The sequence below is a fragment of the Populus alba genome, chromosome 3 (genome assembly GCF_005239225.2).
Source record: "Populus alba chromosome 3, ASM523922v2, whole genome shotgun sequence".
Classification (NCBI taxonomy): Eukaryota; Viridiplantae; Streptophyta; class Magnoliopsida; order Malpighiales; family Salicaceae; genus Populus; species Populus alba.
This window is the reverse complement of record NC_133286.1, coordinates 16,515,255-16,538,630: the sequence shown is the minus strand read 5'-3', so window position 1 is coordinate 16,538,630 and position 23,376 is coordinate 16,515,255. Positions and strand designations below refer to the sequence as shown.

Sequence of the window (23,376 nt, the reverse complement as noted above, 5' to 3'; positions counted from 1 at the left end):
AGCTGAGTGTGATAAGTTCATAAAATATTTTTTAGACCTTTAGATTTTTTTTAACCTTTTAGGAAATTTTTAGGCATTTATCAATATTGCAATTTGCAAATGAAAGTACTAAACAATTATATTATAATTTGAAACGATATAGCATGTGTAGAGAGATACACAATAAATTATAGTTTAAATTCCATCGGTCGCCCAGTTCTAATCACCTATATGTCAAAAGAACTATATTATTTTCACAAGTAAATTTTCAATTGTGCTATTTTAAATAATTGTTTTTAGCCACCAAGCTATTTTTTAAAAAGAAAAAAGCTCGCATAAAACTTTTTACTATTCAGATGTGATGAATTGAGTTGGAAATAATAATTTGGAAAGCAGAAGGAAATAATGAGTTGAACCTCTAGTCCGATTGGTCTGCATGAATCGCTTGGAATTTGATTCTTTTCCGTTTCCAGTTAGTGACAACCATTCTTTGAATATAGTAGCTACAAATTTAAGGCAGAAATATAAAATCGATAGTGCTAAAATCTTTTTGAAACACTGACTTCAAAAATGTTGGATGGAGTTGGAGCATTGAGGTAACCGGCGACGATCTTTACGAGTTCTCTAATCAGAACACGTGTTTAATACAAACAGAACGAGGAGACCACCACAATAGAAACAGTGGTTCCTTGCAGCCGAAACAAGTACAAACTACAAAGAAATGATGCTAGGAGCTAAGATGCGGGTTGAAATGCAGCCTGTTCAAGCCAAACGCCATTGAAGTTGGATTGCCACAATCTTACCATCCCATCAGTTCCTGAGGTTGCTAAGGTCATTCCACTCATGTCCCATTCCATCTGCCACACCTAATTGCAAAAGAACATAATATTCAGGAATCTACTACTTCCCTTTTCAACTAAACTAAACTAAAGCATAGAAAACATAGTTGACAAATCATATCCTGGCAGCTCCTTGCTACATGTAAGTTTAGCCAGCTGCCTTGGCAAACATTCCATATTCATCTCACTCCAATTGTCCAGTTTGGTCTCACCAACATTCCATTTGATAATTAGATTATTAATCAGAACAATATAAAAGCACGACAAAATCTCCATCTATATGATGCATGTACCATCTTTCTTGGATTAGAAAAATAAAGATCAACAAAGATTCAAATGCTGGCATTTATACCTCGCCCTCGTATCCAGAAAGCAATGCAGCTTTTTCTACTGAAAGCCTTCCATCCAGGTCAGGGTTCAAACTAACATGCCATATTGTAATACCTTTGCGAGTAGCAACAGCTATTAACTCGTATGCCCTGTGCAGAAACACGAGACCAGTTTAGTATCTTCCAAAACAGACAAGACCGGTATACTAGTATTACTAACAAAGCAGGAGTCAAGGCCGTGACAGCCTTAAGCAAATTGGTTCAAAGCCCTAGTATAGAAATTTTCCACAGTTTGCACCTGCCACATTTCTTTGCTGATTTGCATTCTAGATAGTGTCCGCTAGAATACCTACTGTACTAATGGCAAAACATAATGGTTAGGGTTTGATTTCCTTAGTATCAGTATTTTAAACCCAGTCCTGCTCAGATCTAAATCCTACATTTTTCTCTTTGATGCCATCCTATTTTTTCCAAGTCCTGAATGGAAAATATTATAGAAATCCTACAATGTCTTTTTTTTTTTTTTTTTTGTCTAGGACAGATTGCTGTAATCTCATCCGAGTTTAAATCCTAAAGAGGTCCACTAGATTTAGAAATTGTTCACATTCTATCTTGAAGCAAAGTGCGTCAAACAATTTGGATTCCTATCATTTGTCCACAAAATGGAAATTCATTTTCACTAATCAAGTACCAGACCCTTACCGGCCAATGTTTGGTGCCCATGCAACTGCAAAAACCTGATCACTTTTGTCCAAGGACAATGCTAACTCGGCAACTGGAAGCCATCGATGATGGGCCTGATCAAACACCCACACCTGTGGAAATATAACATCCAATTAGCTTGACCAATACAACAGTTCATCAGCTGATTTCTTAATCATTTTGGAAATTAATCAGCAACATACATAAAGGAAATTTTTTCTAGCATATGATAAAAGTAATCTTGCCTGCACTAATATTACCTTTAGTAACAAGCATTTAATTGAGTTGTGATTCACAAAGATTTTTGTTTTTATTGTATGGAAAGTGACATTCTTAAATTTTATTAACATGTTTCAATCAACACCAGCATGAAATGAACAGAATATAGCTCCCATCAGATGCATTATACACCTACCTTAGAACTGTTCAGTTGAGGTGTATCTGAGTTGAAACCCAGAACAAAGCTTGGTTCCTGGCTTTCATTCTGTTGTGGATTCCAAGAAATAGACGCAGAAAAGCATGAAGCCTTCCCAAATGTTGAAACTGAATCAGTCACATTCTGAATTTCAGCCTGCTCAAAAGAAAAGGATGAAAGAAAGAAATAATTTACAACTTTTTAAGCAGTTTGTGTGTCATTGAGAATTCATATATAAAATAGAATACCTGAAGCTGCCAATTCTTCAACTCAAAAGGATTCAAAAGCTCATAGACTTTCACATGGCCATCTGAAAATGCCACAACCTGTAAACTATATACACATAATTATAAATTGAAATTGAACAGGTATATTAAATTTTGGGCAGGAAACTTGATACAACAATGCCACACATTTCCCAAATGCTATTGTAGCAGAAGCCGTAGGGGAGGGTGTGTGCGTGCGTGCGTGCGTGCATGTCCACCCCTAACATCTAAGATGACTGTTTCCTTTCAACATAACTGAAAACCATACCTTCTTTGCTTAATCAAAGCAATATATTTCTGTTCATGATGACCATAATTAGATCAGTGGATATTTCAATATGCTTTCTAGAAAAAAGAGCTCAATGTGCCACAATTGTTTGTTAAAAAAGACTTGGCCTGTTTTGAAAAACACCTTTAACACTTATAAGGAATGCAGGCTTACTATAAAATCTACTACTTCAATGCTATATGGTGATTCAGTTGCATCCATAGCACCAAGAGTTTCAAGAGCTCACCATTTTCAAACTTGTCCGGATGACTCCGAATTGAGCATCTAACACTTTACTTCCCTTGCAATGAAAAATCTCACAAAGCTTCCATTCAAGAGGTAGTCCATCTACACAATTGTATGTAAATAAAAAACAACAACAATAAAGTACACCATCTTAATGAAACAGAAAACAATTCCAACAAACACAATCAATCTCAAAAACAAAATCAATCTCAATCTGCACTGTAAAGTAAAAATCCTTTAATGTTAAGAAACCATAAAACCCTTTATTTTTAACAAACAAATAGTACCTTCAGCAATCTCCTCCCACAAAGACAGACTCCCATCTCCACAAATACAGGCCACTGCATCCCCGTACTCTGGTGGGATCCAGACAATTTTGACAATCCCACCTTCATGTATCTAAACAAGAATACAAACACAAGTTTAAGCTAAAAATAGAAACCCATTAGCGAATTTTGACACAAAAAGGACTGAACTTACTAACCCTAATGTTGGAGGTGGCGGTGAAGGACGAGGAAGCAGGGTCAGGTGAGTCGAAGATTGAGAGAAACCCATTAAAAGTACCAGTTGCTAGTCTTTGGCCACAGTAATTCCATGAAGTGCATGTAGTGCCTTTATCTAGTGTTGCCACTGATTTCTCCATGTCTCAACACACAAGATGCGCGAATTCCTTGAAGTCGGAGGTTACTGAGGCATGGCTGCTCTTGGTTTTGGAGAGGTTTCTGTAGGCCCAGTAGATTGCAGGCTTGGGTAGTAAAGTGTGTCAGATTTTATAAACATGGGTAATAAATCCAAGGCCCAGTATATTCCCAAAGAAAATAGAAGACTGGTAAGCGGTTACCCCCTTTTTTTGCCTCTTATTTATATGTTTTTAAAAAATTTATTTTATTTAGTCTTAAATTATTATTTTTAATTATTTTTAATAATTTTAATGTACTAATATAAAAAATAAAATAAAATTTGATTTAAATATATTTTAAAATAAAAACACTTTAAAAAAGCAATTTGTATCCATTTCAAATTAAGCCTCTAGCCATGGTTGGATTTGAATTGGTTCACATCATTAAAGACATGTGCAGAAAAACAAAAATGTTATATTTGTTTTTGTTTTGCAAAGAGAAAAACGAAACCTTTTTTTCCCCTAGTCCTTGGACAGAATTGAGTCAAATTTGTGCATCGCCTTTTGTAGAGGACACACGGGACAGAAACAATTTGTGATCATTTTTCTACTCTGCCCTCATAAATTTTTCAATTTTCCAAGCCATGTCCTTATTATGGATTCTGGTCATTGATTTTGTATAGTGTTTTTTTTTTTTAATCTTTGGTTCTGATTAAATAAAATAAATAAATTAAATTAAAAATCATAAAAAGAAGGAAAATAGAAAGAAAGGAGAGGAACGAGAGAGGATTTTTGTTAAAGAAATCCAACTATAACACAAGAAAATAAAACTATTAAATAAATACTCATGGATGTATATATATATACACTCAAGTTGAGACATTTCATGATTCGAATTGAGAGATATATCAATTTAAAATCTAAAATGATTAAATTTGATTTTGTATTAATTTATCTTTATAAATTATTTTTATGTTTATATTTGTGTTTAAAAGGCTTTGATGGTTGTTTAAATATATTTTTTTTAAGAAAAAAGAAAAGGAGAATCACAAGTTTTCACTTTATTATAGTTGGCTCGCCGAAATCTAATAAACTTACCGGATTAATGTGAGCCTAGGAGAAGATTATGCATGTAATCCGTCTATAAGTTTTCTTTTTATAAAAAAAATGTGTGTTTGAACCAAGCCTAGGTGCACTTGGATAAAAGCTCAAGCGTGTGTAAGATCAGCTCTAGATCTAGTTTTTTTTTTTTTTTTTCATATTGTTATTTTGAGTTTTTATTATTATTATTATTGATATTATACATACAGTAAAATATAGTGGAGCTTTTTATGTATTTTTATGAATTTATTCAGGTTATTTTACTCATATACTATCATATTATTAAATCAGTAAATAATTTTATGTTATTTTATTCACATTTTATCATACTATTAAATCAATACTGAGAAATGTTTAATAAAAATAAATTATAATTTATTTTATGTGTTTTTTATAATTAAATAATTTTTATGTATTTTTTTATAATTAATTTCAATGAAAAACAATCAGAACAAGTAATAATATACTAGGACATGTAGAAAACATATACAATATAAACAGTGTATAGAATTGTTTTTTTTATTTAAATCTTCCTAATCCATATAGTAAGCCTAGGATGCACAAAACTATGTATAAGGGGATATGCTAGAGATTATCTGCATATTTTGTTATGTCTCATCCTCTACAACTAAATTTAGATAAACACAAATACATGCATTGTCCATCAAACCAAACACAAATTAACCTCATTTTTAGAGTTTTGTCTCGTACTAATTATGATGTATTCAATAACCTCTATTTTAAGACCATATGAGTTTTTTTGGGGGCAAATCTTTTTTTAGAGAAGTATCGATTCTTCTGGAATAAATAGTTTTCTTCCCTCCTATTTTCCTTTTTTTTATATCATCTGATTTTCATTGCCTCATGCAACGTGGGAGGGGTAAAAAAATAATTTTGTATGAATAAAATAATATTATCTTATTGATTGTACTATCAATCTAATTAATACAAGTATGGACGGCTTGTTCGTATTTTTTTAAATTATGATGGGCATCATGATTATTAATTCAGGCTCAGAGTATGGGAGACTTAGTATAGAGTGACCATTCGGTTTCACATCCAATCTGAGGAATGTTGAGCTCAATTCACGGCCCCAAGAGAAAATTGGGCGCGGATGTAATAGTCATGCCCAACCTGCCGTATACTTTTCGCTTTAGGCCTTATTGTCCTTACAGTTTTGTTCTTAATAACACGAGCTCACTTTTGAGCCTGGCACCACAAAACACGTACAATAGGTCAACAACCAGTTCTACTTATAAAGTCTTGTCTCTGGACGCTCGCTTTCGATATGAGATATCACAATGGATGTATTCGAGTCCAACGTGGGGTTAAAGGTGGTCTTATCTAAGCCCCACATGGAATTGGGCGTGGACACGTCCACGTCCATCCGGACACACCCGGTCCCTGCGTAGAGGTGGATGTGGTCGCGTTCGGACCCAACGTGGGCTGGATGTGAACACGTCCAGGTCCAACATAGAGTTGGACACGATCACATCTAGACCCAACATGGTATTGACCGTGAATGTACCTCTGCCTAACTTGGGGTTAGGCATTAAAAAAAACAGTCTTATTTTGGATTGTGACGGTGTGCGATGGGCTGATGGCCTTTTAAATTGGGTTGGTTTATAGAAACCATTACTCATCACATAAAAATATTAAATTTTACAATAGTTATCGTGTGTGTGTCTATATATATATATATGCGCGCTAAAGTTACGTGGAAAAACATGTGAACCACAGAAAAGCTAACGTTACGTGGAAAAACATGTGAGCGTGTAGAAGACTATGACTAAATAAGCGGTCATTTTTACCATGAAAGTCAATCATCTTTTAGATTCATTGTTAATGGTAAAATAAATAACAACCACACCCCCCCAGCCCCAGAAGCCATGTGGTAACACCTACTTTCAATGAGAAGAAACATTCACGTGATGTTCATCCATTTGAGAAACAAAAAGGCTAATGGCGGAGTTTATTTGAATATTTTATTTCTTAAAGAAAATAAACTCTCATTGTTATTTAGTCAGAAATATTTTAATATTTTATTTCTTAAAGGATCACCCCTGGTTAAAAAAAATATATATATATAATAAATTATCAGAACCAGATCACCCCGGCTGGCACAAGCAATGAATTTGAATCTTTCAAGCTTTTTTTTATGTATATAAAATTTAAAATCTAGCAAAAAATAAAATTGTGTAATTTAGTTGTTTATCCATTCCTCGTGTTGGTTTCCTCCATTCAATGACATTTTTAACTGGCGTATTGGTCGGATTCCCCTGCCTAAAAGCCCGATCCTTTTTTTCAATTGAAGAAGATTTTAAGAAATAATGGTGTTATAGCAGGCATTAAAATAAGATTACATGGATTCAATTATTTTTATACTGGTAGAATTTATTAATTAATTTTAATAGATTACATGGATTCAATTATGATTAACTCAAAGAATAATGGTTCGAGACATCTATAATGGGGAATAATAAGGGGATAAACTAAAAAAAAACACCATCCCTAGGATTTTTGGGCACTGTCAATTTTTTGCCCAAATTGTGAATTCTATTAATCACACCCTTGAAGTCTCAAATCATTTTCACTTTTAATCCTCCAACTTTCTTTCATTACTTCCAATTTATTCTTGTGAAATACTGATAGTCTAGAATGTTTGCAATATCCTCTTGAGATTCATTAAGTTTTTTCAATTACACCCTTAAATTATTAAAGACCTTAATCAAGATAGATGAAAGGTAAAGAGACTGGAGTAGAAAACAAAACCAGAAGTTCAGAGGAATATTTAGACAAAAAACATATAATTTAGGATGAAAATCGTAGAATCCCCAAACCAACACAGTGCCTGTCATAATTATGAACTGCCCCAAATCTCCTCGAGGACATGGCAAATGCAAACCACGATGACAGGATTTTAATGCTCGAACACTTGACCATGCCTCTAGCTTTTGCAACTGGAAATCTCAGGGCAAATGACTGGTTGCATAGCTGAAAAGTAATGTATTTTGAATGAATAGTTGACTAAATCATAATATTACTAATTAACAATTCAACATAGGTAGAATAATCACAAAACGGATTGCATCTTCCAGTGAAACACCCGATGGCTTGAAGACTAATGCAAAACATTACCTTTTACTTTTTATGGTCCTTCCAGATTCTGGCCACCTCTGCTAGAGACTTTGTAGACGACCCATCTTCGCTCAAAGCCCTTGTGGCAGCACTTTTTAGTTCATTCATCTTGCTCTTTATCGATTTCCCTTCTTCTCCTTCAAAAATGCTCCTTGCATAATTTGCAATATCTTCTTTCATCACCAGCCCATTCTCATTCACTTTCACCCTCAACGCAACCTTCAAACCATCTGCTAGCAGTACTGAATTCATTCTTTGTTCTGCATAGAGCGGCCATGCAATTAAGGGCACACCGTTAACTACACTTTCCAAGATTGAGTTCCACCCGCAATGAGTCAAGAACCCTCCAGTTGAACTGTGGCTCAAGACTTGAATCTGAGGAGCCCAAGAAGGCACCACTAGACCAACCCCTTTGGTCCTGTCCAAGAACCCTTCTGGCAGAAAGGCTAAAGGATCATCAGCACTTCGGATGCCAAAGTAAGTGGCATTGGTAGCCTCATCGTGTGGACTCCTAACAACCCAAAGAAATCTTTGACCACTCATTTCCAAACCCAAGGACAATTCATTTAACTGAGCATGAGACAAAGTCCCTCCGCTACCAAAAGAGACAAACAGCACTGACCCCTTCGGCTGCTTATCTAACCACTTCAAACACTCAGATTCTCCCACATCCCCACTGGTTGAACCGATCTGTGTTAGCGGCCCAATTGGGTAAACTGGAGGCTTACCAATATTATTCTCCTCCATCAAAGCCTTAAAAGCACCCGGTTCCAAATCAATGAAGCTATTGACCATAATCCCAGCAGCCGAATTGTATAGTTTACATATATGAAGGATCCATTTGTAGGCATCACCTTTCCTATCCTGAGCCGGATCAACAAGATCTCTTCCTTGAACCGGAACACAACCAGGGAGTCTGACCGGTTCGGTCATATCTTTATACTCACCGGAGTATGTTTCATCAAGCCCAGGCAAGTGAAAGGACAAAGACAACAGCATAGCATTTGTCGGAAAGAAGACAAATGGTAAAACATCAAACTCTTTAGCAATTTCAAAGGCAAAAGGACCAAAAAGATCAACAACCAAAGCCACAACCTTAGTTGAGTCCGTCAGAGTCTTCAAAGTGTCACGTAAAGCATCAAGAGACCGAGTCAAGCTGAGTGTGATGCGAGTCTCCACCAAAACGTCCGGTGGGAGGTCATCGAAGTTGACTGGAGGGAGAAAGACGGAGGATACTCCTTTGGGTAGGGCTTGAAGGAGTTGCCTATGGGATTTCATGGGTGACCCATCGTTTGGTATGATGAAGGTGACAGAGAAGTTGTGTTGGTGAACGAGTTTTTTGGCCAACTCAACAAATGGGATTAGATGACCCATCCCTGGAGATGGTACGATGATTACCTGCGGTGATGCCTCCTGGCCTTGGATGTTGTCCATGGTGGTTTTTTCGGTGAACTGGGACTTGAGGGGAGATGTGGGCTGTTTGGTTAAGCTTTTAGAGTCATAACAAGAAGACGAAAGATAGGATAGGGTATGTGTGGGTTTTTCTAGCTATGTTTTTTTTTTTTTTACTTGACAATGTGAAATGAGAGTCTTTTTGTTTTGTTGTTTATTTAAATCCTTGTTGTTAACAGAGAATCTTAATTTGTTAATTATGTCCTTTAAACACAACACACCAACAAGTATATGTTTGAAGAACACAGATATTATAAATCGTTTTTTTTTTTTTTTTTTTTTTTTTTTTCTGGTTAGCAATTGTGTAAAAGTTAGTACATGTACATAGGTCAGTTTAATGATTCACATTTGCATCAATACATGTGTTTTATTTATGTTGTTATAAAAAAAAGTAACTAAAGAATAATTTTATTGATTTAATCAAATCTAATTTTAAATTTAATTGGATTAATATCTAGAATTTTTTTAAAAATATATTTTAATTAAAAAAAAATGGTATAGTTGACTTTTGACCAACCAACAACTTGTACTTTCTTTTTAAAAGTAGTCTCCGAATCATTTTTGAGAGCTATAATTTAGATAACATAACACGTCAAGCCAAATAATGATAGTGAAACTTTAACTACTGCATTATATAAATTAATGATAGGGTTTCAAGAGTTAAAACTAATATAAAATCAAACAAGAAAATAACTAATATTGCACCATCAAATCAAACTTTAAAAGATAAAGCAAGGAAAAAAAATTTAATTACACAAATAAATATAAAATTAAAAAAATGACTGTGAAAATATAAAACAATAAATAAATGAGAGGGTAATAAAAAATTTCTTGATTGGAGGACTAAAACAAAAAAAAAATTAATAAAAAAATTAAAAAAATAACATGATACATTTTGATTGAAGGAGAGAGTTGAAAACCAATAAAACTTTAATAAAAAAATTAAGAAAAAAATAAAAATAAAAATAATAAGAATTAAATTGAAAAAAAATAACATATAACAAATTTGTAACCGAAAAACTAAATTGAAAATAAACAAAATTTTTATAAAAAAAACTAAGAAAAAAATTAGAAATAAAAAAAATAAAAACTTAAATTGAAACAAAAAAAATAAAGGGAAGCAGCATATACCTTTTAGGGAGGAAAGAGGAAAATACAAATCACCGACAAACCATCTATCTGCTATCTGATATTGACATGCTAGCATTAAAACATTAATTAATCAGGTTCAAAGAGTTAAAATACACTCAATGGAATTAACAAAAACACCCCTGGGCATATGGCTTATTTTTGCTTTTTTTTTTATTTTTAAAATGACATAAATATCCTTGATTAACATCTATATTTATCTATTATTTTATACTCTATTTATTTATTATTTATTGGATTCAAAAAATACTCGTGAATTCAAGTCAAGTCAGGTCGGCTGATATTGATCGGGAATTAAATTGCCCTCCCTACTGATTGCCATGCTTGGTGCTATAAGCTAAAACGCCTTTGCCTCAACTTTCTTGGAGAGCAAGATCACGATGCGTTCTACTTGCAAGTTTTAATCAACCACATTGCTGCTAAATAGCTTGAACTTGTTGGCATCAAGAATCAATTTCCTCACAGAGGAGAAAGCACCCATGAGCCCTGCACCTGTAAAGACAACCATGATGGAGAGATTGACCCAATAGATGAAGGATGATTTTGGCGGCTTGTAGGTCATGTTGTAGAGAAGCATTGGAAGGACGAAATCTAAAGGGATGAAACCAATAGCTCCCACGACACCATTAATGTCTCCAAAGAAAGGAAGCATAGCTGCCATAAATCCACAGAACATCATGTAAAGAGTCCGAAGGATTAGCCTCGGAATTAGATTCCTTTTGGAGAACATCCCTTGCTTCACATCAGCAGATTTCTTTTCCATGATCTCATAAGCTACTTGAGAATAAACCTGTTTTACATTGGTGGAATGTTAACTCAACAGAAATGAAAGTCTTGAAACTATAGGAAAAGGATGTGGGAAATGGTTATTTAATTCTCTAGATTATCTGAAGAGTGAATTCGTGAGCTTACGAGGCCAATAGCTAAGAGTTGAAGCAGAACAAAGATAACACCAAGGCCAAGAACCCATGTTGGAGCCAAGGAAGGTCCCTCATCAGGCATTAGGCTTTTGATAATGTTAGAGTTAGACTTGTTTCCAAACGCCCAATATCCAGACACCGAAGCTGAGTAGAAAGTAAGAAGAATTACAGTATAACACATCAAAAGGCCTTTTACCATCTTCCCAGTAGCAGGTGGAGCCAAAGTAGCCTGTATTCAAGGCATACAAGAATCGTATCAATAAAAGCATGTATCAAGAATACTAAGTATTACACGTATGTCTTATGCAATGATCCCTCCATGAAATAATTATTCACAGGATTAAAAATAACTGATATGCCACACCTCATTCAGCAAGATTGATCATGCAATTTACTTAAATCAATCAAATCTTATTGTTTAGTTGATTCAGATAATCAAGAAAGATGTTTTCTCACTTTTAAAAGTAGAAAGAAAGTTAAAGGAGTCTTTATACAAATGCAAGGCTCAAAAGCCAACAGAAGGATTTATCAAGTATCAGCTGCAATTTACTTGTATTTCAGGCAGTATTCCATTCCCAAAGATGGCAGCTATTATGGAGATAGAAGTGAATGCGCTGAAGACCCTTGCTGACCCTGACGATTCCAAGGAATAGTCCCTTGAAGGAGCATTTTTTGACAGACCTGCATAACAAATGCGGGCTGTGAAAAACCATTTCTTATTTTCAAATAAGACCGAGTAACTCCTTGCGGGTCATTTTAGTTTGTCACCAAGATAACAAACACACTTTAATGAACTGAAGAAACACATTGAAAGTTAAACCACTTCTTTTGCGTGGAAGCAACTTGGAAATTAATATATAGGAGCAACAGTTATGGATCACTAGCCAGTTTACTGGTCAGGTTCCATATCAACATGGGCCCATGTCAGGCCCATCACCAATTCAACCACACGTTGCACTTCCCAAGATGCACATCCCCTACCCACCAAAGTACAGTAGCATGGTGGTGAGATGTTGAAAGGAGGGATGGCCTAGAATTTATTTCCTACCCTGGTACCAATGTGTAATCTTATTCATCTTTGATTTCAGAAATGTGGCAGAGGGGTTCTGATTAGTTTTAAAGACAGGACACTGTGGTTGCAACAGCTTCACAACCGAAAACATGTTGTGGATTACAGCTAGAATGAAGAACAAGTCTCTATTCCTTCATGGAATTTGAGTTGAAAGAATGCAACCAGCAATTCTGCTTTGGTTGGAAGTAACAATCTTGAGATTCAGGAAATGAGAGGAACCTTCCTCTATTTTTACTGAAACTGATTTTATTCTTTCAAGTACAGCACTGAATTGCATTTCAAACAAAGTCTTAATTGTTTTTATATCATATAAATTCTATTGATCAGGCAACTAACATAAATGAAAATTGCAAGAAAGGTTAGGGGATGCAATATACCTGCATCGATACAAGCACCGACGACAATGAAAGTGTAGCCCAAACTGAAAAATAGTGAAGCCAGGTTGATATGCCTGAGGGAGTGGAAGGTTGGCAACTGAGAGAGAACTATCATCACTGCTGTCACCATTGCTATGAACTCGTACAGCTTCAGGGGTCCGTCGGGAGAAAGACTTGAGTACATAATCTTCGTAACTCAAATTGGAAATCGGAAAAGGAATGATTAAGTAACATAACCATGAAAAATCCAGGATTCTATTTAGCTATATGAACAACAAACAGGCGCCATATGCTATTTACTTCAACACGTCTGCCAAGAACCTATCATTTAAGTCTGCAAAAAACTAATGATAAAATTAAATGAATTCGTGTCAGCTTTTACATTCCCATATGTCCCAAATTTAGCACATTATTAATAAAGTTTCTTTCGACTTTCAAGTGATATTTCCCTAAATAAGCAGTGATATTTTGATTTTGCCAGAACACAATATGTGATCACTTGGTGGAAGTGTCAATGACCTTTTTTCTGTTTTTGCTGGGTGATCAAAACAATTCCAAATGTCTTCAAACGTTTATTCTGTGATAAATATAGACTGATCTAGTGTAAAAAATAGAATGAACTGAAAACACTGGTGCCTTATAATTCATACTTTGTCCACCATCTCGATTGCAAATCTGATCTGCCTTCCTATTGTCATCGTGTGAAATGAAGACAGCCAGATTCAGACAAAACCCACCACAGCCAATATTGACCCCCAATTTTTATATCAGATTATGAAAATAAAAAAGAAGCAGACCAATCATTGACTGTAATAATACAGTTAAGATAATACAGCAACACGTGGCATGAATGTACTGAACCGCAAGTCCCCTCGCCAGAAAAAAAAGAAGCATAAATGGGATGGCAGAAAAGATAAAGCCTGTCTCTATTGTAACAAAAAGATAGGCCTAGTCAAAGTAAATAACCAAAATGGGGCTCTATTGGAAGGGTGCATTTTCTATCAGTTTTCTGCAATATAATTAGAAGCATTATGAAACAAAACACCTGAAGGCATTCCCCAGCAAGCAATATTGCTCCTATGCCAACTCCAGTATTGATGGCAGTTTGAATGAATATAACAAAATAAAACATCCATCCAGACCCTGCAAGAAAATAGAAGGCAAAACCTCAGATTTGTTTCGTTAGTTCTTAGGCTAAACTTTATGCTTCAAACGATTGACGAGGAGTTAAATTATGCTGATTTTCCCTACTTGAAATGCTGACACCAAATCCAATCTGAAAAATAATGAAAGGGAAGCAATGACAAAAGTAAAACCAAATCAATTACTAATAAGAAAATTCTAGCTTCGTGTAATTACCGTGTGGACATATCAATTAACGACAAGCCTTGTGAAAGTTGGAATTTGGATTGACACGTTGCTTAAAGATATCCTTGCCGAAAAGATCAAATACTACCCATGGCCGACAAAAATGAAAGTAAAAGAAAAGAGAGAACGCATTGGCAATGAAGAGGACGTTTCATTGTGTCTCCAACAGGCCTAATCATGCTACACATTGCCTCACTTAGAGGTTGTCGATGTAGTTAGGCATCTTAGAGCAACTTTATAGTTACCCTTTGGCCTCATAAACCAATGGAGGTCACATCTAGCTTCCTCAAGTCATCTCTTTCCTAGTTCTTACTGGCATTAGTAGAAACTGCAATTTCCTTTTCCTTTGCAAAACTTCATTCACGGAAAACTTTTATACTTTTCACCATTTGAAGTTTTATTCCTCTAATTAATCACTCTATCAAACACACACGCTCAAAAAAGAAAATCTCAATACACACACGCTCAAAAAAGAAAATCTCATCCATTGGATTGCAGGGCTTGTAGTGGGGGTCCAAATCAAATGGTCGAGATTCTTAGGTGACATGGTCAATGTAAACATGACACATTTAAAGCAAAACCAGGAATTTTTTAACAGCAAATTAAATCAAAGGCACACTTAAATTCCTCCGTTCATATGGAAGCACATCTTTAATGATTTTCCGTCATTCCTGACTGCCTCTTTTAGTTTTTACCAAAACAAAACGAAACCAGTAGCTCTTTTACCGTTTCGATAGTTACCTAAAACGTCGGCAGCTAATTCCCGGAATCTGATATGGCGACGACCATCTTTTTCGCAGTAGTCTAGCACCTTCGACATGAGATAATAAGCGTAAAAGGTCACCATGCCCATAACCGTTAAGCAGAAGAATCCTAAAGCCCATCCTAGACCTTTAAACACATACGGTAACGTCAGTATTGTAGGCCCCACAATCGCCGTCGTCAAATGAAATCCGGCATGCCACCACTCCCCTGCATGTAAATAAAAAAATATGAAAACTTCGCCGTTTCTTCAAAATCGTGGCTCCGATTGTATATAGATTTTTTGAGACCACTTACCCTTGGATTCGAGGACGAAGACTGCACCGGCATCAACTTCACGTTGAGAGTCTGCAGGGAAAGGGTCAGGTTTTGGAGGTGGAGCCATTAATTAATGTTATATAGACTGTGGTGTACGTGCAGGTTAAGGTGCAGCAGGGAGATAAGCAAGAGGTGACGTTAATGTCGGAGGCGTCGAGACAAGGCTAAAAGGAAGCGGGCGGGCATATCGTTGCCCGGAGAGGGAGATAGACGTGAATGCAAGGAGGAGAGAGGAGCAAGTCACATTCTTTGATGGGTGACATAAAGAAGTATAAGAGAGGGTAGGAGTTTCCATTTTAATTGGGCTTGGAGAAGACTTGTCTGCCTGTTGTGTAGGGTTATTTTGGTAGTTTCCTTTTAGGTGGCCGAGGAGCGAAAGGATAAGCTACAAGTATATTGGATCGGTGCCATAACCGAGACGCCAAAGCAACCCAAAATGTTTGTTATGGCAAAACAAAAAATGCGATCGAATTTTTAATAAACCTAAATCAGATTTGTTTAGATCAAAATATTCGTAGTCCACTATTTTATGTGATTAAATCACTTTTTTACTCATGTATTTTTGCGTTCGAGATATATAATGTTCTTGTGTTTTGCTACATGAAGGGAAGGTTTTCAAGAAAAAAATATTATTTTTTATTTTTTTGTTTAGTTCATAAAATTAAGTATTAAAACTATTATTTAAGTCTATGGACTTTTACAAGGTTTGCCTCTTCTTCTTCTTCTTTTTTAATTTTAAAAGAGAGGTAAGACGTAAAAGAAGTGAAAAGGTCAACAACAACATTTCGATTCAATCATAACCTTGCGAACAATTGCAAAATGAAAACAACCCCCGCCCTGAAAGATTACGCCAAGCCTGATATAGGCAGCCCCACCAAACCTAAAAATGATAGTCTAGTTCAACAACAACTTGAGAAAATGATGTTCAACCACCAGACACTTGAACATCATCGACAAAAAGAGTTTGCATCTATTAGATGGAACAAGCCTTTCGCTACTGCTGTTGTTCGTCATTTGAAGTTGCAGCTGCTAAAGATTTGCTGTACTCCTCCAGTTCCTTCTTATATGCTTCCATGGCTTCAGCTGCTTTGGAGTTCCAGATTTGCCTCTCTTCTTCATTAAGTTCCTGCAAACCCAGTAAAACACAAATTACAAAATCAGACCCTTCAGATTTGTGAGCTCAACCAACTACTTCAGCAAAAACGATGGGTTTTGCAAAATAGATTACCTTCCACTTCACAGAAATCATTGCAGTCAGGGTGGAATTACTGATTCCAGGGCGCCCGTCCATTAAACTTTTCCTGGTTTCTTTGCTGCGTAGAAAACAATAACTTTGTAAATTTAATTGCAAAAATTGCACTGCACTGAAAAGTGTGACTACTCGTGAGACGCTAATACCTGAAAAGAAGGAATGAAGATGCAGGCTTCTTAGGCTTGTTAGGGTCAACATTCTGCTGCTGCTTCTTCTGGCGTTGCTCTTTGGTTTTCTGTACATTATAAAGTACACATTTAGCCACCAGAAAGGCTCCAAAATAGCATAGCAATCAACAAACACAGTTGAAAGCAACAGGTTGATACCTTGATAATGTTTTCAGTTTTCTCTTTCTTCTTAAGCAACTGCAATGCTTCCTGTTTCTGAACTTTCACCAGTTCTTCCTCTTCTTTCTTGAGATTCATAGCTTCTTCATCCTTTGTCTGCTTGTAAGCCTCCATTTCTTGCATATGCTTTTCCCTGTTCTTCTTTGCAACCTGCAATATTCAGAAGCAGCTAAGAAACCAAACCGAGTAAAATAATTAAACTCCCAGCTAAAAAGGGCAAGTTGTTTCAAGTGTAAACCTCTTCATAAGGCCCCCTTTGTTTTTCTGTCATGTGCTTCCATTCTTCACCAGCAATCTTTGCCACCTCCAGAACACTCTTGTTCTCTGCAAGGAGAGCGGCTCTTCTCTCATTACAGAACAGGAAAAATGCAGACAATGGCTGCTTTGGTTTCAATGGATCCTTTTCTTTCCTGTGAATGAACAAAACAAACAAATTAATAATTCTGTAGTCAACAAAGTAAAGGAACAGACAGTGAAGAGTGTTGCTTCTGATTTTACTTGGTCTTCTTGCTGTTCTCTTCCTGATCTGCTTCCTGCTTGAACTGGAGGTATTGCTCAAGCAATTCCATAGCAGTCTTCTGCTTCTGTTCCTCTTCCAAAAGCTTCATTGCTTCACTCTCGCGCTTCTCCTTTGTCATTACTTTCAGATAGGCTTCCTTTTCAGCCTGATACTTCTCCTCATAAGGCTTCTTCTCCTCTGCAGTAATGGTCTTCCACTTTGCCCCCAAAATGTTAGAGATATCCTTAAACTCTGCATCTGGGTTTTCTTTTTTTACCTGCACAGCAAAAACCCCAAATTAATCGTCAATAAGAGCCAAAACATGTTTAATTAAAAGCTTAAAAGGAAATCCAGAACCCTATCTCTTTGTTTACCTCATTCCATTGAGCTTTGCACCAAAGTGAGTAAGGTGGGCATGGCCTTTTGATTTCATTGCCACCCTTCTTTTTCTTCTTGTCTTGCTCCTTGTCATTCATTACTTGAACAAATGGGAGAGTCTGTACAAAGATTCATAACGAAAGACCTATCAATTCAAACCCTAAACACATAAAAAATCATAACTTTCTGAATTGAAGATAGCATTTTTTTGTTTAAACCAACAATTTACCTAAAAATTAACAAGAAAGTTAACAAATCAAACCTAACGTTGAACGTTAACTCAGTCTACCGATCCCTTAAGACAAGAAATCACGAAACGAAAAATCAAGAAATCTAACCATGGTGGGCTTGAATTCCTTCAACTTCTGCAACTTCTTCAACTCCATCTTCATCTTCTGCTGTTCTTTACCTTTCATTTCAATCTCCTCATCTTTAGCCTTCAACATGTCATCTTTCTCCTTCAACAAAACCTCGGTCTTCTCTTTCTCAAGCTTTAACTGCTGCAACATTTCTTGCATTTCTTGAAAATCTTTCTCAAACAAAGAAGCCGAAGCCTCTTTATTCTGCTTCGCTTTCGCGGCCTTGGATTTCCCTTTCTTGGGTGAAGACCGAGGCTGAGAATGACTCGCATGGTTTTCTTTCGAAGGATCAGTATCTGATGGAGATAAAACGGTGGCAGTAGATGTCTCAGAGAGCTTTTGAGCCATTATATTGGATTCATTTGTTGATGGGTTCTTCTGTTTCAAAGCTTTCCTGTTGTTTCTTGATTTTTTTGGAACTGTCGAGGCTACAGCAGTATCTGCCATTCTAGAATCTCGATTTTGAGAGCGAGAGAGAGAGAGAGAGAGAGAGAGTATGATTTAGGGTATTTGAGAGAGGATAGGTTTACATAGGAAGGAAGGAGAGGAGCGCAACGGCTAGTATATTTTTGAATTTCAAATCAGTTGTTGAAGTTTTTAAGAGGGGGTTGAGGTCCGGAAGCGGAAATCTGATTTACGGGTAATTTGACCGGTAACAGGGGATGGTGTGGTTTTTTTTAAAAAAAAACTTTACCATACAAAGTGTAAGTAAATGTTTTAAATTGGGCATTAGGGGATTGTGAAATTAGTTGGGGACGTCATCAGCGTGAAAGAAATTGGTGTCCATGTTTTTAGTGGAGTGGAACAGAGCACAATAATATTGAGAGTTTAAAAGAGTCATCAATGGAAGACATGCCAACCCACTTTATTTCATGCTGATGACGTACTTCGTGTAGTGCCACAGGGGACTGGAGGCACATACAATATCTGGGTATCTTGGAACTGGTTCAAATTACATATATAGACTCGTTTGAATTGGATGGGAAGGCCATGCTTATAATTGGAGGTTCGATTGTTTTCATTAAAATTATTTCCATAACAATTTTTCAATACATGGAACATCATCTATTCATATTGTAGAAAAATGAATTGTGAAATTTGGATCAACCAGCTCCTGCTCTCATGAACCAGCTGCAACACCTGCAGAATCTACCTCCAATCCCACCCTTCAATAACCCTTACTCCTAGCAAAAGCAAGCCCATAACTCCGCATGCAGACCTGAACAGACCCCTGAGTTTTTATAGCGTTGTCTGTCATTGTGTGTGTATAAAAAGGTGCAAATCTTAGTTGATTCTGATTAAAGATTCACCATTCATGGCATCGAAGTGAATGGTCTAGTCGATAACCAGGGCATCTGGGATCGAGAAATTACTATAACATGGGCAATAATTACGCTTGATTATCTCCTTAGCTCCGGTATTAATGTTTGATGAAATCAAGGTAAAGCCAAATATGTGGTTACTGTGACTGAAATTAAGGCCGATGACCTTGTTGTATTCACAAGCAGTGAAGCCATCATTGTCAACTGACTTCCATGGTCGACTACTTAAGATGGAGATGGGCACATAAAACCAGCATATTAGTTATGGGCAAGAATATTCAAATTAGAAACACGCAGGGCCACCTGAGTTAAGTCAATCACGGAGAAATATGGCAGTGAAAGAATCATCTTCAGAATAAACACCAACAATGCATGAACAGACTTGGAGATAAAAAGTACAGAGAAGTACACGAGAGAGTAACAACTTGGACAGATTCCCAGGGTCAGCAAACAACAATCATGGTAAATACAAGGCGGGCTGCGCTAAGCAGTAACCCAACCCCAACGACAAATACCAGTCTACTTACACCGAGATTTACCCCGTTTTCAGCAGCTTTTGTTGATGCCTTCTCAAAACTCAGTTAATTCAATAATTCAATAATACAAAGAAACTTGTTCAAGTCGTTTAATGCAGCATCACGTGAAAGTGGAAGCCAAATAATGAATTCTTCTTTTTGAATGAAAAAACTGTATGGGAACCAAGTCTTGTTACATTGGAATTAAAATTCAGCAACTTGATCCTGTTTCAGGAACACCATATCATTGTTTTAGATAATATCACCATATCAGTTTAAACTACTTAAAGAACCATAACCAGCATGGATAAAGCTTGACTATAAAGTGGTGTAATCCCCTAATACTGATAGCAGTCATTTTCCTTATCGATGGCTATGCCAATGCTATTAGTCTGCCTATATTTCTTAACTGGCACAAACAATTCTAGAAGCATAAAACAAATCGCAAAATTTGGTTAGAAAATAGAGATGTATACCCTCTAATGCAGTTGGGGCTAGAAGCTTGCGAAATGAGACATTTAAATATAAGTTCAAACAGTATTTAACATCTTGCAAATCAATTGTAGCCCTTCCCAAGGCAGTTTAGACAGCGCTGTACTCTGCAATAGATAAGAAAGACATCAATCAAAGCAATGCACAAGCATAATAAGCAGCAATATGAAAACTAGAATTACTTGCAACATAAAAGTTTCACATTAGCACTTCACAGGTTCACATTTCCAGACAAGTCAATCACCCAAGTAAATTCTACAGCAGTGATGCCAAATCCAATAGCAAACCAAGAATCTATGCATAACAAACAACGAACAACAACTAACCTGTTACCATCACAAGTAGGGCAAAGGCAAGGATTGATAGCAACAGGGTCGTACAAAGGTGACCAGTGTATGCTAGCATTCCCTTTGCACAGTTTGCATATGTAAAACCCCTTTCCTCTACAAACCCCACAACGCAACGCAACTCTTCTCTATTGAAAAAAAAAGACAGGAAAAGGAATTCAGAAAGACAACTCTCAAACAAATAATGATAGTAATGGTAAAATTAAGGTTCTTATTCCTGAATTAACCAGTTTGAGATCAGTGGCAAAACGAAGTGCATTAACAGCAATAGAGGAAGTGATGTTGAGTGCAAGCACGCCACCCAAGATGATGGCAGTGCCAGTTACAAGCGTGCGCAGTGGCTTTGGAATCATCTTTTACAGTGTGGAGGTTTTTATAGCAGGTTGTTCACACCTATGAGCTCAGCATCCCTTGATCTTCTGATGACCAAAACAAAGTAGAATAATCGTTGGACAGGCCACAAATATGCACAGGTGAAAACACAGGTCACAATGAAAAGGCAATCATTGAATTTAGCTAAATAATTACCTGAAATGACTATTTAAATGTAAAAGCAACAGCAATAAGCCTGCTCATATCATTTTCTTTAAGATTAGACCTCATGAAATAAAAGTATAGCTACCGTTCTGATATCCTAAGTAAAGGGAATTGAACCTGTAGGAGACACTTGCACTACATGCAAGCCCAAATGAAGCCATAAACTCACATTTGCTAAAAAGTCGGCACCATGCACACATCAAAGAACAGACAACTCTATGTAACCTCCCAGTTTCCAGTAAGCCTCTAACTGGGTCAAATAAACATCACCAAGGCCACTCCTACAAACTCCACAGAACCGAATTAAAAATAGCAGAAAAAATTGAGCTCGACCTCTACCTTCTTGAAACAACACTAGCATGCTAATCTCAACAGAGCACAACTCTGCCTTCATAAAAGTGCTTACGACTATGTTCATACCAAAACCACCAATTCCCTGGCCATTCTCAATCTTCATCCCAAAAAACACCACCAAGACTTCCAATCATAATCCCAATTATATTAGGTCACTCCAAAACTAAAAAAACATTACAAGCAAAACCCTTAGTTAAGTTATGCACAGTATGACTAATTAAGGTTTGTTAACACCAAGGAGGTAATGGGAAAAGGAAGAAAAGAAAAACCCAGGTACAGACAAGCATATATAAATCAAGAAATTGTGTAAAACAAAGAAGGGAGATAAGAAAATACTTACTTGGATTGTTTTTCAGACTTCAATGGGGGTAACTGAGCAAGGATTCGCTGATGTAAAGGGAAGGTGGAGAGGGATGGATGAGAGAAGAAGCGAAATTGAGAAGGCAACACTCAACAGACAAACAGAGGTGGAGAGATGGCGAACTTGCTTACGTGTGATAATAATTTACAATAAAATATACTTGAGAGGATAACATGGCGAGATTTTAACCATAAGAGCAACAGTTTGGTAGCGGTGATTATTTTTTAAATAAGTTTTTTATATCTAAAATACATGTCAATAATATTTTTTTTATTTTTTAAAAATTATTTTTAATATCAGCACATTAAAACAATCTAAAAAATATAAACCACATTTAATTTTAAACAAAAAAAAAAAATTTTAATGACCAAACAAGATTGAACTGCAAAGCCAAACAGTTTTTATTGTCGTGTAAGAATATAGTTTTCTCATAATCATACACGACGAAGGTTACAATAAAGGTATTTATTATTTACATTTAATTACCAACTTATCCATTAACTAGATAAGAAAAAAATAATCCATTTGGTTACCTACATCATCACACAAAACCGATTATAGTTATATCATATCTTTATTGACTTTACCATATGTTGATAAGTTGATATATAAGGTTTTATTTAGTATAACTTATGAAAATTGACTTCCGATTTTGAATCATAATTTAAAATATTACTTTTCTTAACTTAATAATAAATAATTAAAAATAAATAACTTAATATCACAATCATTGAAATTAAAAATTTATTTAGCAAAAAACATGAAAATTAATTTCTTAAATAAAGAAAAATCCATGAATTAGAATCAATAAATTAGACGTTAAGGTTCTTAACTTTTTATTAAATTAAATTTTTGACTAAAAGTTACAACTTTATTGTTTAAAAATAGCGGTTATTTATAAACAAAACAGACTTTTTTTGTAGTTAAAATTTTTTAAAAAAAACTTAAATTAATTTGCAAAAAATATAATTCCAATAGCCTAAATCAGGTTACCTGATAATTTCAGCGCACAAGAGTTTGCCACGTACAGCATTTGGCATCATATTTTAGCTCAATTCTTCAACTTAAAATAGTTAATGACTAGGTAAATGGTGGTGCAATGGTTAATTTTTTGTCAATATAAAAAAAATAATATCATGTGATATTAATATTTTAAAATAAATAAGAAAAATGTAAGATTTTGATACTTGAAAAAATCATGTATGATACCACAATAATGATAAGAAAACAAACAAAAATGAAAATCATAAATCATCTATACTCACTCAACTTTTTTTTGTTATTTTATAAAAT

The 23,376-nt window shown here is 35.6% G+C and overlaps 5 protein-coding genes across 8 annotated transcripts; all 5 read right to left on the bottom strand.

The window, feature by feature from the left end:
- Positions 1 to 526: 526 nt before the first annotated feature.
- LOC118035255 (protein SEH1) lies at positions 527 to 3,787 on the bottom strand. Its single transcript, XM_035040796.2, has 8 exons — positions 3,529 to 3,787; positions 3,332 to 3,443; positions 3,046 to 3,146; positions 2,513 to 2,590; positions 2,265 to 2,420; positions 1,850 to 1,962; positions 1,171 to 1,297; positions 527 to 845 (listed from the first exon to the last, which is right to left on the bottom strand). The coding sequence occupies exons 1-8, from the start codon at positions 3,685 to 3,687 to the stop codon at positions 714 to 716; spliced, it is 978 nt and encodes a 325-aa protein (XP_034896687.1). The 5' UTR covers positions 3,688 to 3,787; the 3' UTR covers positions 527 to 713.
- Positions 3,788 to 7,525: 3,738 nt separating this feature from the next.
- On the bottom strand, positions 7,526 to 9,483 carry LOC118035113 (hydroquinone glucosyltransferase). The gene is made up of 2 exons (XM_035040604.2): positions 7,903 to 9,483; positions 7,526 to 7,758 (listed from the first exon to the last, which is right to left on the bottom strand). Exon 1 carries the CDS (start codon positions 9,334 to 9,336, stop codon positions 7,906 to 7,908), a length of 1,431 nt encoding a protein of 476 aa, XP_034896495.1. The 5' UTR covers positions 9,337 to 9,483; the 3' UTR covers positions 7,526 to 7,758; positions 7,903 to 7,905.
- A 1,171-nt stretch (positions 9,484 to 10,654) lies between these two features.
- LOC118034758 (probable GABA transporter 2) lies at positions 10,655 to 15,620 on the bottom strand. Of its 2 annotated transcripts, none has more exons than XM_035040153.2 (7): positions 15,300 to 15,620; positions 14,982 to 15,212; positions 13,918 to 14,015; positions 12,873 to 13,067; positions 11,974 to 12,104; positions 11,416 to 11,652; positions 10,655 to 11,293 (listed from the first exon to the last, which is right to left on the bottom strand). In XM_035040153.2, exons 2-7 carry the CDS (start codon positions 15,122 to 15,124, stop codon positions 10,904 to 10,906), a joined length of 1,194 nt encoding a protein of 397 aa, XP_034896044.1. In that variant the 5' UTR covers positions 15,125 to 15,212; positions 15,300 to 15,620; the 3' UTR covers positions 10,655 to 10,903. The 2 variants fall into 2 exon arrangements, with proteins under 2 accessions (XP_034896044.1, XP_034896038.1); XM_035040147.2 differs by having other exon boundaries at positions 12,873 to 13,059; positions 15,300 to 15,615.
- Positions 15,621 to 16,079: 459 nt separating this feature from the next.
- LOC118034751 (high mobility group B protein 6) lies at positions 16,080 to 18,644 on the bottom strand. The gene is made up of 8 exons (XM_035040135.2): positions 18,135 to 18,644; positions 17,793 to 17,915; positions 17,418 to 17,695; positions 17,158 to 17,329; positions 16,899 to 17,069; positions 16,719 to 16,807; positions 16,549 to 16,633; positions 16,080 to 16,446 (listed from the first exon to the last, which is right to left on the bottom strand). Exons 1-8 carry the CDS (start codon positions 18,600 to 18,602, stop codon positions 16,315 to 16,317), a joined length of 1,518 nt encoding a protein of 505 aa, XP_034896026.1. The 5' UTR covers positions 18,603 to 18,644; the 3' UTR covers positions 16,080 to 16,314.
- A 1,182-nt stretch (positions 18,645 to 19,826) lies between these two features.
- Positions 19,827 to 22,261, bottom strand: LOC118034770 (uncharacterized). 3 transcript variants are annotated; one of them, XR_012169382.1, is made up of 6 exons: positions 22,063 to 22,261; positions 21,538 to 21,649; positions 21,059 to 21,250; positions 20,811 to 20,959; positions 20,469 to 20,591; positions 19,827 to 20,217 (listed from the first exon to the last, which is right to left on the bottom strand). XR_012169382.1 is itself a non-coding variant. In XM_035040164.2 (4 exons), exons 2-4 carry the CDS (start codon positions 21,182 to 21,184, stop codon positions 20,549 to 20,551), a joined length of 318 nt encoding a protein of 105 aa, XP_034896055.1. In that variant the 5' UTR covers positions 21,185 to 21,250; positions 22,063 to 22,250; the 3' UTR covers positions 20,324 to 20,548. The 3 variants fall into 3 exon arrangements, 1 of the variants encoding a protein (XP_034896055.1); XR_004685074.2 differs by lacking the exon at positions 21,538 to 21,649 and having other exon boundaries at positions 22,063 to 22,250; XM_035040164.2 differs by lacking the exons at positions 19,827 to 20,217; positions 21,538 to 21,649 and having other exon boundaries at positions 20,324 to 20,591; positions 22,063 to 22,250.
- Between the last annotated feature and the right edge of the window lie 1,115 nt (positions 22,262 to 23,376).